At 46.7% G+C, this 16630-nt stretch overlaps 1 protein-coding gene across 1 annotated transcript in view; it reads left to right on the top strand.

Moving 5' to 3' along the window:
• SMPDL3B (sphingomyelin phosphodiesterase acid like 3B) overlaps nucleotides 1–16630 on the top strand; it is a 42671-nt gene that overhangs the window by 11583 nt on the left and 14458 nt on the right. Inside the window, exons 4-5 of the mRNA XM_083173422.1 lie at nucleotides 9027–9170; nucleotides 10383–10555. Coding sequence (XP_083029548.1) covers nucleotides 9027–9170; nucleotides 10383–10555 — 317 coding nt within the window. The remainder of the gene's footprint in view (nucleotides 1–9026; nucleotides 9171–10382; nucleotides 10556–16630) is intronic.

Below are 16630 nucleotides of genomic sequence, written 5' to 3'. Positions count from 1 at the left end.
TAGGGTTTGTTGTGGGGAGGGGGGTTTAGGCACTTATAAGGAGGGGGGTTAGGATGCACAGCGGGGTTGAAGTTTATGTGTTGGGATACAGGGGTTAGGTTTAGGCAGTAGAGGGGTGGGTTATAGTCAGGCTGAAGGGGAGGGTGGGTTATGGTCAGGCTGTAGGGGAGGGTGGGTTACGGTCAGGCTGTAGGGGATGGTGGGTTAACTTGTGGAGCCCCTGATAAGATTCTCTTTATTGGGATGCTGAGGGCGGTCTTTTGACCACCGGCATTCTGATATCAACTCCAAATACATTGATTATCACACCTAACCCCCAACCTCAAGCCTTAAAAATTTAAAGAACCCCACTATATATATATATATGTACAGTAGAGAGCAGCACTTCCTCGACAGTAAATAGAAGCTGCGGTGCCTTCCAGGTCCCCGAAGGGATGCACACAGGAGTCCAGGGGGCGGCACTCCACAAAACAGTAGTCAAAGTTGCAGAATTACATCAATGTTTCGAACAATTTATTTCAGTTCTTCATCAGGATATAATGTTATAGAGGGGGGTAGAGGGGGCTGGTAGTAAAGGAGAAGAGAGAAGGGGGTAGAAGTCAATGGTGAGAGTAGAGGTTGAGGGGAGAATGACAGGGTGGTATAGGATTAGAGCAATGGCAGTGGATGAGAGGGGGAGTGATGGAGGACCAAAGGGGGGCAGTGGTAGAAGAATAGAGGGGGGGTAGGCTGGTAGAGGACCGTGGGGGGTGGTGGTGATATAGGACCAAAGGGGGCTGCCGTGGTAGTGAACCAGAAAGGGGTGGGGGGGGAGGGGGGGTTGTAGAGAGCAAAAGGGATGACAGAGGACCAGAGGGTGGGTTTATAGAGGATTAGAGGGGGATGATGGAGGTCAGGCAGTGGTTACACAGCATTGATAAAAGTTTGAAAGTATACAGTTCCTCACAGTGCAGCGCTTCCTCTTCTCGGGGCTAGCAGTGCATGGTTCCTCACCAAAACGCCGGGACTCCCTCTCCCCTGCCACTGTAGCTTCTTTTTCACAGCGCCAAATCCTCCAGGGCTTCCTCCTCCAGATGCCGGGTCTTCCTGTCCCCGCACCCGGCACCAGGTCTCCTTTTCCCCCGCAGTGCAGACTTCCTCTTACGGACACTGGGTCTCCCTGTCCCGGTGCTGCGTCTCCCTGTCCCGGCGCTGGGTCTCCCTCTCAATTGCTAACTTGCGCCGGACATAAGGGCGCATGCAGCGCAGGATCCGATTCCTCTCCCCCCCGGTGGATGCCCAGTGTCAGATCCTCTCCCCCTGTCCCGGCGCTGCGTCTCCCTGTCCTGGAGCTGGGTCTCCCTCTCCCCCCACCAGCAGGATTTAAAGTGCTAACTTGCGCCGGACATATTCAGCAGCGCAGGATCCTCTCCCCCTGTCCCGGCGCTGCGTCTCCCTGTCCTGGAGCTGGGTCTCCCTCTCCCCCCACCAGCAGGATTTAAATTGCTAACTTGCGCCGGACATATTCTGCAGCGCAGGATCCTCTCCCCCTGTCCCGGCGCTGTGTCTCCCTGTCCTGGAGCTGGGTCTCCCTCTCCCCCCACCAGCAGGATTTAAATTGCTAACTTGCGCCGGACATATTCAGCAGCGCAGGATCCGATTCCTCTCCCCCGGTGGATGCCGAGTGTCAGGTGCTATTCTGGGAGCGGGTTTGCCGGTGCCGGGTGCCTGGGAAGACGAAGGGGAGTGGGTAAGTGGCTGAGGATTGTTCATTGGTGGCTGGATCCTTCAGGATCATCTGATGCCCAGTCACATTTGCCTCAGTGACAGGGGCGTCCTTTGATATAGGCAAAAAGCACGTCCCTGTCACTGAGGCATTGCTATAGGTGCCGCTTTTATAGCTTTTTTAATGGGCTTTTACAGCCCGGTGCTCGGCTCTGCCCCCCCTCTTTCTGATCATTTTACATTGAGAGCCAGAGGCATAGCTCTCGATGCCTCCGAACCAATAATAATAATAAAAAATGATGTAGTAAAAATGATTAAAATAATATAAAGCAAATACTTATAACACAGAATATGTGTCATAAGTATTTTCTTTGTATTATTTAGTTATTTTAACCATTTATGACAGGGGAGGCACTGCCTCCCCTGCCTCCCCTGACTGCACGTCCCTGGGATACTAGATAGGATATGATTTTGTATGCGATTTGACATAAGATATTGCATAAGATATAGGATAAGATTTACTATCCATTTAATTACTCCACTATCCACTAGGGCGTGGAGTTGATTTTATATAGCGTGGCGAGCGCAGCGAGCCACCGAGCCCGAAGCGGGGCGAGCAGACACGGAATGTATTTTATGGAATTGCATGCAAATGGCATGCAATATTGGGGACTTGCTTTGAAACAACATCCGTGTCCCCTCGCGGGGCTCGCTGCGCTCGCCACGCTTCGGGCTCGGTGGCTCGCTGCGCTCGCCACGCTATATAAAATCAACTCCATGCCCTAGTGGATAGTGGGGTAATGAAATGGATAGTAAATCTTATCCTATATCTTATACGATATCTTATGTCAAATCGCATACAAAATCGTATCCTATCTAGTATCCTATCTGTCCTATCTAGTGGCGCCGTGAAAGTAAAGAAGTACCGATTTTTTTTTTTTTGGAAACCAACTTGTACATACTTTACCATCCCAGTGGGCATAGAGGGAGAATATAACCGTGTGCCAAGCACAGCGAGCCATGCAAGGGGTGTCCATGTCGACCTATGTGGACATAGACACACACAAGAAGTCAACCTTTTTCATGTCGACCTACTGCCTGTCAAGCAATAGTGGTTGACCTAATGACTGTCAACCTAAATCTTGTAGACCTAACGATCCGTACCCATTGCACTGCAGGCAGAGCAAACCTAATGTGCAGAGAGAGTTTGGGGTGTGTGGGTCATCGGGTCAACCAACTTTAGGTTGCCGTGCATTCGGTCGACCACTGAAGCTCAACAGGAAATAGGTCGACATCTGTAAATGGTCATCATGGATAAGGTCGGCACATGGATTAGGTCGACAGTGGGAAGATCACTTTTTATTGCCCCAAATGTTGACACAATCGACATGGACACTGTCTAAGTGTATTGTGTACCCTTGCTGTGCTCGCCATGCTATGCTTGACACACTGTTTTATTCTCGCTCCACGCCGTAGTGGATGGTAGGGCATGAAATACCGCCTGCCGGCACATGTCAGCTAAAGAAATCATGAAAAATTCCTGTCAACCTTTTGACTGTCGACCTTCCTTTTGTCAACCTAATGATTGTCAACCTTCAGACCCTGTCGACCTTAGCCATGTCGACCTAAGGCCTGTTGACCTTCAGTGGCCGACCCAACGCATGTAGACCTTAATAGGGTCGACCTAATGCATACCTCCCAACTGCAATATGTAATTGAATCAGCAGCACAGCATATGTAATGTGACCAGCAGCACCCCCCCCCCCCCCCTCCTGCATATGGTATGTAAAAAAAAAGAATTAAAAAATAAAAATATATTTATGTGTTACTCGTCCAGTTAAAAAAATAGAAAGACTCTTCAAAAAATTAAATAACTGATTTTTTTTTTACACCCAAAAAAACCCCCCCATAATTTTAAAAGATCACATTCCAGTTCACCTAAAAAAGATGACGAATGTAAAATGGAGAATCATGGCAAAAATCAATGGAGAAAGCAGTTCTCCATTGCAGCATTGAATACACTCCCTGCGAATACCATTAAGGTACTTGTTTCCTAGCACGGCCACACCGATTCAGATCGGGGTGGTCGTGTCGGAAAAATCGGGTCGATCGCATCGCATGCGATTTGGTCGCATGCGATGCGATCGACGCGACCGACCGATTTTTGACCCGATTTTTTTCATTGAATCCAATGTAAATTGGGTCCCTGGGACCCAATTTTACATTGGATTCAATGAAAAAAATTCCCAACCCCCCCAAATTTAAGCGTGTTAACCCCAGCCCACGATAGACGCCAACCCGAAGCGTGGCGAGCGCAGCGAGCCCGCGAGGGGCGGCGGTACGCGTCCTCCGACCTTTTCATGCCCTACTATCCACGTCGGCGTGGAGTGAGAATAGAATAGTGTGGCGAGCGCAGCGAGCCACCGAGCCCGAAGCGTGGCGAGCGGACGCGGATACCTTCACAGGTAAACGCGTCCCTTCGCGGGCTTCACAGGTGTCCGCGTCGCCACGGACACCTGTGAAGCCCGCAAGGGGACGCGTATAACTGTGAAGGTATCCGCGTCCCCTCGCGGGGCTCGCTGCGCTCGCCACGCTTCGGGCTCGGTGGCTCGCTGCGCTCGCCACACTATTCTATTCTCACTCCACGCCGACGTGGATAGTAGGGCATGAAAAGGTCGGAGGACGCGTACCGCCGCCCCTCGCGGGCTCGCTGCGCTCGCCACGCTTCGGGTTGGCGTCTATCGTGGGGTGACGACGGGGACATCTATAATGTGAAATGGGTCATATTGGCCCATTTCACATTTTTTCACATTTTTACAGCATTTCAATGTTAAAAAATATTTTAACATTGAAGCCTATGCAAAAATCGGGTGCATCGCGTCGCATCGCGTCGGGACCAATGTTAATGGTCCCGACCGACGCGATGCCCCCGATATTTTACCTTTCCCGACAAGATTTCAATGTTAAAATATTTTTTAACATTGAAGCCTATGGAAATATCGGGGGCATCGCGTCGGTCGCGTCGGGACCAATGTTAATGGTCCCGACCGACGCGATGCCCCCGATATTGTCTCCTAGCCGGCAAAATGGACCTGATTTCAAAAGAAATCGGGTCCATCGGGGGTAATCGTGTCCCTTAAGTAAGGGACACGATTACTTAAGATTGTGGCCGTGCTAGGAAAAAAGTACCACCATTAAAAACCCCATTGAAAAACACTGACGAATTGCAGCGAATCGCCAGTCATTCGCTCTTCATTTGCAGCGAATTCTCTTCATTGAATAGGGTGAATTGTTTTTTCGTTGAGAAAATTTGCTGTAAACCCAGCAAATTGCCTGATTTGCCAGAAAATATGACAAATCAGAGGCATTGAATACTGGCCCTAATCTTTCTTTTAATCTTAAACATTCTTTCAATACCCACCTCTGCTGCACTAGAGGCTGCCCCATCCAATACTACTCCTTCTGTATGTGCTAGATTAGAAGCTACATGTCATGTTCACGAAAACTATTATCTCAGCTTTATTGATTCACTGTTACCTCGGATAAGCACAATGCTCTCTATCCAACTGTGGATTGAAAAGTCTACAGGGTCTAGGTAGACAGTCAATAGTTCTACACCAAAGGTCGACACAGATAAAAGGTTGACATGCAATTGATCAACATGGTCAAAAGATCAACATAAGCAAAAGGTTGGCACATAAAAAGGGAGACAAGAATCTATGGCCCTTATTCTGGTTGGTGCGGTAATATCCGCGTGCGTTCGTGCCGCCGCATGAAAAGTGAACACTCCGAACAGGGGGTGGAGAGGGGCGTGAAGGGCTATTTGGGCTCATTACCATATGCATACACCCCGCGTTTCATGGGCGTTCCCATGCAAACACTGGGCGTACGTGTAGGGGGCGGACATATGACATCGCCGGATGTCAGCTGCCCGCCCAGATCCCTGCTTTTGCACGGAAAAACGTCCGTGTGGTCTGAGGTTGCGGGAGCTGGTGGAGCACTCGGTCCTGCATTCGATGGTCTGCGACCATCGAATGATGGGGGAGGTTCCCTGAGATGGAGGAGGCGTATTCCTTGAAAAATACACGTGCGGTCCGTTCGGCCAGCTTCTTACCGCGTACGGACGGAGTTGGCGATCCGTATGGAAGGCAGGGTTTCGCACGCACGGTCCTGGCCGCATATTCGGATCCGACCGCACCGATCAGAATAAGGCCCTATGTGTCAATGACAACACCTGTCAACATGGATCCCTAATTAAAATAACGTGTACCCAGCTTCAGGCATAGTGCCTCATTTCACTTGGCATACTGTTTGCTTTCCTGCAGGAGGGAAAAGCCTGGACAGGATATTGGGGTTGAGGCTAACAAGAGGGTGGTCAGATAATGGGTAGGGCTACGGAGATGCAATACAATGTGAATCGTTTTATTGGGACTTTCTTGGTCCATCCACATAAGTTCTCTAAGTGGGGGGGCCAAGGGGGAATCAGAGGACTTTTTCAGCTTTCCAGGGTGCCGATGGGACACCTGATATAGGGTGCCTCTCTGCCATCCTGGGGGGAAGGGATCAGGTTATAGACCAGGGGTTGGCAATTATCTCAGCTGTGGGGCCACATCCAGTAAACATCTGAGGGCCGCACACAAAATATCTTGTATATACAAAAGTCATCGCCAAAAATGCTGTAATATTTTTATCAAGAATATTTTACATATATATATATATATAAATATATAGTAAGTGGGCACAAAACGCCATCACAGGCAGCAGCAACTGGGATGAACTTGTACTTCTGAAAAAAAAAAAGGTACTTCTTTACTTTCACGGCGCCAGCATGGCGCCGCGCTACTTCCGGGTTACGCTCGCCACAAACTAAGTAAAATAAATGAAGTTAACGCCATGCCAACATGGATAGTTCATACCTCCACTATCCATGTTGGCATGGAGTTGATTTTAATTAGCGTAGCGAGCCACCGAGCCCGCAGCGTGGGCGAGCGAAGCGAGCCCCGGAAGGGGACTCCGACGCGCGGCGCCATGCTGGCGCCGTGAAAGTAAAGAAGTACCAAAAAAACCTTCCCCCTCTCTCCCAGGACCCAGATAGCAGCATCTACCCCCCATTTTACACCCTCTCCTATTAACACAGCTGCCCCCGACCACCACCCCCCTCCCCCCCCCCCCCCAAGAGGGCACAATTAAATTGCCTTTGACCACATGTGCTCTTTTATCTTTAGTTATGCAGCGCCACTGAGGAGAGATTTGTTCGCCGGGGCAGCCATCCAGGAAGTCAGACGCTGCGTGGTGTGGGAGACAGAGCCAACGTGCGAGTGTGCATCAAAGCGGCACATAAGTTTTGACTGGCACTTTGGCTCTGCCCCGCAAGCTGCCCCAGGTCTGACATCACAGAGGAAATACCAGCTGCCCTCGCTACCAACGAAGCTCTCTCAGCGGTAGCGCAAATTGGGATTGCTGTACAGCAATGATAAGATGCTCAGCCAGTTGGGCCGCTTGTCATTGTGCTACAGTTTTGAGCAGCAGGCCAGTCAGGATCATTTTGTTGCCCACCCCTGTTCTAGACTGTGCATGTTATTTATACTGAATATTTATAAAGGTGCTCTAACCATCTAATGGTTAGCCAAGCCTTTGTTTAGGTTGGCCACACCCAGTGGCGTAGGGTGCAGCCAGGGCACCCGGAGCAAGCCCATGTCACGGCGTCCATCTCCGCCCCTCCCCCCAGCATCAGGCTCTGACTGCTAATGTGACGTGAGTGACAGCGGCGGCCGTGACTGAGGGGATCGGCGGCATGCGTGCAATCATGTGGAGGGTGCCATTAACAGACAAGCACCTGTGGTGGGCATTGTATGGAGAGAGCATAGAGTGAGTCATCGCTGCTCACTCCATACATCGGCTGCCTGTCTGTCTGTTAAGCGCACATATGCTGGCACACACCACACAGGACACCGCAGGGGGGCGCCCTGCAAACTGTTGGTGCCCGGAGCACAAGCTCCGCCGGCACCACCCTAGCTACGCCTCTGGCCATATCCCCTCTGGAGGCTAACAACACTCTTAAGTATGGGCCCTTACAATTGTATTCCTCCAGTGGGCTCTTTATGCCCTAGTGCTGGAAGGTGGATGTGCTCCTTGTTATGTATGACAAATGGAGATAAATAGGTGCATTTGTAAATTAAATATTATTTCATATGCATATTTGCAATGCTCTATATAATTCTTAAGTGCAGAACAAAAATTTCCTACATATGATTATTACAATATGATTATTCCGATATTATTAAATTAGAACGATCGGTACTCTTTACCTAGAACGGCGCCCATCGCGACCATCGAATGCACTAAAAAACGGGTGCGATGCAATGCCCGCGATGGCCGCGATTTCCCATAGGGACCAATGTTAAAAGTCAGATTGGACACGATTTTAGTGTTCAATGCCTCAATGCCCGCGATTTTTCCATAGGAAACAATGTTAAATGGGCCACAGAGCCCTAATAGTCCCCCTGAAGTCTGAAATGGCCCCCACAATTTTTAACGGCACCCCACGATCAACGTCAACCCGAAGCGTGGCGAGCGCAGCGGTACGCGTCCTCCGACCTTTTCATACCCCCACTATCCACGTTGGCGTGGAGTTGAGAATAGAATAGTGTGGCGAGCGCTGCGAGCCACCGAGCCCGAAGCGTGGCGAGCGGACGCGGATACCTTCACAGGTAAACGAGTCCCCTCGCGGGCTTCACAGGTGTCCGCGTCGCCACGGACACCTGTGAAGCCCGCGAGGGGACGCGTATAACTGTGAAGGTATCCGCGTCCCCTCGCGGGGCTCGCCACGCTTCGGGCTCGGTGGCTCGCTGCGCTCGCCACACTATTCTATTCTCAACTCCACGCCGACGTGGATAGTGGGGGTATGAAAAGGTCGGAGGACGCGTACCGCCGCCCCTCGCGGGCTCGCTGCGCTCGCCACGCTTCGGGTTCACGTTGATCGTGGGGTGGCGTTAAAAATTGTGGGGGCCATTTAAGACTTCAGGGGGACTATTAGGGCTCTGTGGCCCATTTAACATTGTTTTCTATGTAAAAATCGCTGGCATTGAGGCATTTAACACTAAAATCGCGACCAATCTGACTTTTAACATTGATCCCTATGGGAAAATCGCGGGCATCGCGGGCATCGCGTCGCACCCGTTTTTTATGTACCCGCGATTTTTTACCCCCGACGCCCGCGATTCTAATCGCGGGCGCCGTTCTAGGTAAAGAGTACCGAACTATCAACTTTGTTAATGGCTGTAAATATTTTATTTCTAAAATGTTGTTTATTTTCTCTTCAGCAACCAAAGTTTACTCTGCCTTGGGAAATCATGATTTTCACCCTAAAAACCAACTACCAACGCAGAATAATTCCATTTATTATCAGCTCTCAGAATTTTGGAGACCATGGCTGAACCTAGAATCCATAGTTACTTTTCAAAAAGGTAAAATAATTTGATTGCTTAGCGTCTGAGGACCTGATTCAGCGGTAGACATAGTTACATTTGCAACTGTGTCTTTGTATATTGCAGAAATGTGAAAATATGCTAATGCTGCAGCCATTCAGAGATGCCCAGCAGCAGCAGCATGTGTAATCTGCTTGCATCGGTCACACATTGAACATATCAGCAACCCCAGGGCTTGCTCATTTTGTCAAGAATAACGAAGGGCCTTATTCTAGTTCACTCTTTCTGACAAAATCCTTCTTAGATGGACAAAACCATGCACTGCAGGTGGGGCAGATGTAACTTGTGCAGAGAGAATTCGATTTGGGTGGGGTTTTACTTCAAAGTGATATCTATATTGCAGTGTAAAAATAAAGCAGCCAGTATTTACCCTGCACAGAAACAAAATAACTCACCCAAATCTAACTCTGCACAAGTAACATCTACTTCCCTGCAGTGCACATGGTTTTGTCCATCTAAGAAGGATTTTGTGGGAAAGAATGAACTAGAATAAGGCCCTAAGTTACAGAGGCTTTACAACTGCATATAAAGATGCAGTTGCTGGCTGCGACATGCTCATTAAATGGCTGTGACATGCCTGCATGTGACTAGCCACCCCCTGTTACTGTCCATAAACACACAATGACTCTTACTTTATGTCCAAATTTTCGCTGTGACATGCGCTGTGCAAGAAAAATAAACACTTTGGGGGGAAATTTACTAAGATGGGAGTTCTATTTCACATGGGATGTTGCTATGAGCAACCAATCAGAGACTACTACTTTTTTTTTTTGTTTAGCACCTTCTAGAATATAATAGTGGGTGAAAAGTAATAGGATGAGAGAAAGTGAGAGGTTTGGTAAGAAATCTCAAGTTTTTTTAAAGCGGCAATCCTTTACACTAAAATCAAACTGGTTTTGCAGTGTACATGATTGCCGCTTTAAAAAAACCTGGAGATTTCTTACCAAATCTCTCACTTTCTGATTCTCTCATCCTATTAAATCTCACCCAGTATCTGATTGGTAGCATCATCCCTTGTCAGAAGTCCCATCTTAGTAAATTTCCCCCTTTGTGTCTACCTCGGAATCAGGATTTAAGTGTACAATCTACGGTTGAGGGTTATGAGGGTCTAGATTTTCTTTTTCTTTAAACCACAAAATATTAAAATCTATAGAAACAAAACACATTTGTATCATATCCTCTCTCTCCCAGGAGCATTCTATAGTGAGCAGTTGGTTAGCACAGGAACAGTGGGCCGTGTGATTATCCTGAACACCAATTTGTACTACGACTCTAACAGCATCACAGCCAATATGGAGGATCCAGGCGACCAGTTTGCATGGTTAGAAAATCAATTGACAGCTGCCTCACAAAAAGGGGAGAAGGTAATACTACAGTTGTAATCAATAATAAAAATATATTTTGGACTGCAGGTGGATACAACATTTGCTTCCAGTGGACCTATACAGGCAGATGCAAGTTTTGTCTTTGATTTAGCCCAAAGCCCATTAATAGACTTTTGGTAAAAGTAAATTTCTGTCTCTTCTAATCAGGAACAAATAAGTCTAACGAGTCAGCCTAATCGAATAGACCATCTGCATTGAGATATAGGGCCTTATTTTGGTTCATTCTTTCTGACAAAATCCTTCTTAGATGGGCAAAACCATGTGCACTGCAGGTGGGGCAGGTGTTACTTGTGCAGAGAGAATTAGATTTGGGTGGGGTTTTACTTCAAAGTGAGATCTATATTGCAGTGTAAAAATAAAGCAGTCAGTATTTTCCCTGCACAGAAACAAAATAACTCACCCAAATCTAATTCTCTCTGCACATGTTACATCTGCCCCCCCCTGCAGTGCACATGGTTTTGTCCATCTAAGAAGGATTTTGTCAGAAAGAATGAACCAAAATAAGGCCAGTCTGGAAAATTGAAAATTCAATTCTTTATGGTAATCTTTGAACTTGCTCAGGCCCGATGTGTCAACAGAAACCCTACGCCACAATATCCTGCACTTAGAACAGAGAGTTCCACTGTGCCATGAAGCAGCCCCACCTCCGGCCCCCACGCACACTGTCCCTGCTGCTTACAGTGTTATCTATTGGGCTATGTCTTCAGAAGATAGAGTAGCAGTGACGCTGGCACTGTGTCAGAACCTTTGCTATCTTCTGCATATTCATCCTTTACTACACTACTCTTTCTATTTTGCGGGATCCTGTATTTTCAAGACACACTTGATGAAGGCAAATTTTGACAGGGGTGGCACCTCTATTCTTGCTAGTGAACTGGTAGGATAGATAGGCTTTCTCAGTTTGGGCGAGATGTACTAAGCCTTGAAAAGTGATAAAATGGAGAGTGATAAACCACCAGCCAATCAGCTCCTACCTGACAATTTTTCAAACACAGCCTGTAACATGACAGTTAGAAGCTGATTGGCTGGTGGTTTATCACTCTCCATTTTATCACTTTTCAAGGTTAGTGACCCTCAGTGTTAAACATCTTCAACCAGCACTTTTAGAATTGCTTACACAAAAAATGGTCTTTACTTTCGGCTCTCTCCCAGCAACCCCCATGGCAGCACACGTTACTTTGTTCAGGGGCAGAATGACTCATGGGTCATAAACCCTGGAGTACCTTTATCGCAAAGGACAGCTATTTTCAGGATCTACACTAGCATCTCTCTGAAAATACCGGCATTATTATTACTGCTGATAAGTGGCGGGATGTATTGCATGAATAACTCATTACATCTCGTCGTCTGTGTGCTGCAACATTTCCATCTATCTATAAAAGCTGCAACAATAAATACTTGGTCATTCTGAATTACAAACTGATAAATAGATGATAGTAATGTCCCACAATCCTCCATTAGATGTTCCGTAAACTCTCTGACATGAGATGTAATTTCATCACATGACCATACTTCCATTTATGGTGATCATGTGCTATTATTCACCAATATTGATCTCAATTTATAGCCTTGCTACTTATTAAGGAGACTGTCCTTTTGATCCCCAGGTTCATTTTGCTTTGTGTTATCATCTCTTCTTATTAGCTTATACATAAGCAGCGGTGTAGCACGGTGCCCGGAGCAAGGGTATGTTTTGCACCACCCCCCCCCCCCCCCCCCGATTTGTAGTAGGCGGGGCTCTTGCATGGCGAAAAGGGGACGCGGCCTAACATACCACACAACGTGATGCCCATTGCACATAAGGTCACACATGATGCCCATTACATACTATATAACAAACCGTAATGCCTATTGTACGTCACACAGATATTACATAGTATACCACATGCCCATTATACATTATGCCACACACCATAATGCCTATTACATGCTGCGCCTCACACTGTGATGCCAATTACACGTTGCGCCTTACACCTGGATGCCCATTACACATTATGCCTCACACTGTGATGCCCATTAGATGTTGTGCCTCACACCATAATGCCCATTACACATTAGCCTCAAACCATGATGCCCATTATACAACACATGGTGATGCCCATTACATATTATGCCACACACTGTGATGCCCATTACACATTATTACACATTATTTGACACACATGATGCCCATTACACATTATTTGACACACTGTAATGCCCATTACATATTATATGGCACAGGACAGATGGGGGGGGGGGCGGGGGGACGGGGGCAAAGATGGACAGATAGAACAACATAGATAGAAAGATGGACGATGGGAAGGGGGAGCACAGATGGATGGATCAAGGGAAGCATAGACAGATGGGGACAAAGTACCATGTTGGGGGACAGACTGACAGATGGATCAAGGGCAGCATAGACAGAGGGAAGAGTTGGGGGGGGGGGCAAAGACAAACTGACAAACAGATGCTGGGATACTCACCATTACTTTCTTTCCTTTTGCGGAGCATTTCTGTCCAGCAAAGGCGTCAGCAGTCACTGCCAATATATTATATAGTAATAATCATTGTATGAGACTCGCACCCTGACGACGGCGTTAATGCTCCAGCTCCCCAGGCCGGGCAATGTGTTAGCGATGTGCCCTGCTGTATGATGGGCATCTCCCATAGCACCCATCCGTCATGCCCTAGGCCTGTCGTTGGCAGTGCCACACACAGCGGCTACATTAATGCAGCCGTGACATGCAAACCCCATTTCAGGCGATAGGGATGATGTGCAGAACATGTTTGTATGATTACATATCTCCCATTGCAGCAGCAACCATAATACCCGGTCGCCCCGCCATCCTTCCCGGCCTCCTGCTGCCCCAGGTGTAGTAGAGACAGGATCGGTATATATAAATATATATATATATATACCTGCTCTGATATGTATTTGAGGTGTATAATAAGCAATACTAGAAGATTGACATAGAATGTAGTTTAATGATCACTGTCATAATGCCACAATTACAAACTGTAATTTAGTGAATGCTTAGTGGAAAAGTCCAGCACTATATCAGCGCTTAGATGGGGTGCATTCACAAGGGGTATTTAAATGGAAAGCCTAGTAAGTAGGAGTAGGGAAATGAAGGGTAAGGTGATTAGGGGTATATTAGTATAATAGAACAGGGGCCAGTAACTAAATAACACCACTCTCACGCAACCCTCCCTTCCCCCCACCCCCATCCTAAATCTCTCCCATTTCTCTTGACCCCCTGTCTTGTCCACTTACGGATACCTCCTATTTGTCTTTGTGGCAAAGTTTGTTTGTAGAAATTAAAGAATAGATTGTTTCATTGCAACATTTAACCTGTCTAATTGTTGTATCCACAACTGTTTGTACTGTTTTCTTCTGTCAACATTTAAATCCAAAATAAAGAATATATAAAAAAAAAAAGAACAGGGGCCAGTGCAGGGTGTACGTCACAAGCAGAATCATACAGGATGGTGGTGCGGAGAGGCTGGCGTCCCATCCCTCCTGCAGCGCACCTCTTACCTGTATGTTCTGCATTGGTATTCCTCCTGTCAGTCAAGTCCCTCATTGTCCTGTGGTCCTTCCTGGCCGCCCTCTTCGCCCCCCTCTGTATCCGTCCCTGCAGCAGTGGGTCCTCTTCTCCCCCTTCATGGTGCGGCTCTGGGCAGCAGTGATTCCCCCCCCCCCCCCCCCCGGCACCCCCCGTGCGCACGCCTATGCCTGGGAGTCGTGCACTACTATTTAAAATTCACATCTCCCGCTGGACCGCGCTAGCCAATAGGCGGTTGCGGTCCAGCAGCCACCAGATGATTGGCTGCTGAACTGCAAGCACCTATTGGCTAGCGGTCCAGCGGGAGACATGAATTTTAAATAGCACCGCATCTCCCAGACACAGCGGGGAGCCGGGATCTAGCGGGGGAGATGGCGCGGCAGACTAGAGTGCAGGGGAGTCGGCGAGCCGGCGCCATGATAGCTTCCAGCGCCCGGAGCTGGTGCTCCACCGGCACCGCCCTCGCTACGCCTCTGTACATAAGGCCTGTAACCCCTCTACTGCGTGAGACCTTGATCACTTCAGGAAACAGTCTTCTATACCAGGAAACTATTTTTCCATCAATCGGATCAGATATATCTACCAAGGATTGGCCACACAATAGTGATGGAAGGTATTTCTTATGTGCTTTAGAGGAGACAACTACTTACCTGAATGCAGTAAATGGGCTGTATGTAGAGTTCATATATATAGAGTGTTCTCTTGATCAAACGCATCGAGTATTTATGTGATATCAGTGGCGTAAGTTCATCCCAGTTGCCCGGAGGCAAGATGAATATTGGTTCCCCCCCAACACACACACACACAATGTTAATCAAAATATATATATATATATATACTGTATATATATATATATATATATATATATATAGTCTGTTATGAATATATATTATATATATATAGAGAGAGAGAGAGAACATATATCTATTTCAGAACTCAGCCACAGAAGCATATTTGATTGCTTTCAATTAATGGATTTAAACTGGCAGTGGTGGAGAGGTGCCCCCTTGAGAGCAGGAGCCCATTGCCTCCCAGAGTTCTGCCTCTGTGTGATATTATTGAGCAAATCATCCAGGTATCTGTTTAGTGACTTTCTTGAACTATGAAGCAGGAAGAACTCTGCCTTACGATTTGAGACAATGGTAGATGAAATTCATGGTGTGTACATAACATGCTACCTATACATTACCTATGTAGCTCCATGACGTATTTGGTGACTATATTATATTCACATTCTTTTTCAGCTACATGTATATTAATGTATATCACAAAAAACACATATCTCATGTTATCTACAAATCATTAAATGCCATTTTGATTTAACTTTTCAATTTACATTTTTGATAAGACGTAGCTTATATGACTGCAAGTACCATTTGTCTCTTAAAATGGAATTATCTTGTACTGTGTGATATATACTGACTGTACACCGCTGATAACAGCCATCTGATAATGGACTTTTGTACCCAAGGTGTGTTATTACAAAGTTATTTGTATTCAGAAACTTGATTACAGTAGTTTTTTACAAATGTGTCTGTACTTTGCTCTTTTCACTTCACTCAGGTTCAAAGCGTTGGAGAAGTAATTTGTACAAATCAATCCAATGCATAGCTTTTTTAAAGTAGGAGGAGTCAACAGGGCAACTGGTAGAATGGTATGCAAATTGCTTCTGCATCCATTCACTGACTGTCAGGGAAAGAGATGGGGAATCACTGTTAAAAGGGTTCTGATCTGTGCTAGGGCAACGGAGCCGACTTATTAACTGTAAACGGAGAGTCTGAATCATGGGAAAATAAACAATGACATTTAGATTTTAGGTGCAAAATAGACACTATACTGGGATATTCATGGTGCATGGCACCCTAGGCAACACATTGCTATGTAAGTACCATAAATCCCATGCTTATGTCCATTACCACGCAGATATATTGTTTCTGTTAATATTAATAGTGTAACAAAACCAGTTGAATATTTACTGTTAATCCCCCCCCCCCCCCCCCCCACTGTGTTTGAACCAGCCTTAATATTGATAATAGGTGCAATTGTGTTAGGTTATCTGGTAAGAATTAGGGTTTCCTATTGTTAACTTATGCCAAGGGGATATATCTATGTGCATTTTGGATCTGTGGAAAACATTTATTGATAATTAGGTTATAAATTCAGGTATACCGGACCATTATTCAACAAAATTATCTTTATTTGCTCCCTAATGCCCAATAGTCAGATATGCCAGACTGCCAGGAGTCCGTCCCAACAGGGTGACACCTAAAGGTGCCCATACATGTTACAATTATTGTATACTATATTGTATACAATATTACATCTCTTCGCATTTCGGTTTTGCGATGAGATGAGATCTAGTACAAAAAGTATGTGCTGCACATACTTTTTGTACTAGATCTCATCGCAAAACCAAGATGCGATGAGATGCGATATTATATACAATAATTGTAACGTGCATGGGCACCGAGTGGTTATATATAGGCGAGGTAGTGGGGGCTGGATA

This window comes from Crinia signifera, chromosome 2, assembly GCF_055691185.1.
Source record: "Crinia signifera chromosome 2, ASM5569118v1, whole genome shotgun sequence".
In the NCBI taxonomy this organism is placed as follows: domain Eukaryota; kingdom Metazoa; phylum Chordata; class Amphibia; order Anura; family Myobatrachidae; genus Crinia; species Crinia signifera.
The sequence above is the reverse complement of the archived record's forward strand: the minus strand, read 5'-3'. Positions and strand labels throughout refer to the sequence as shown.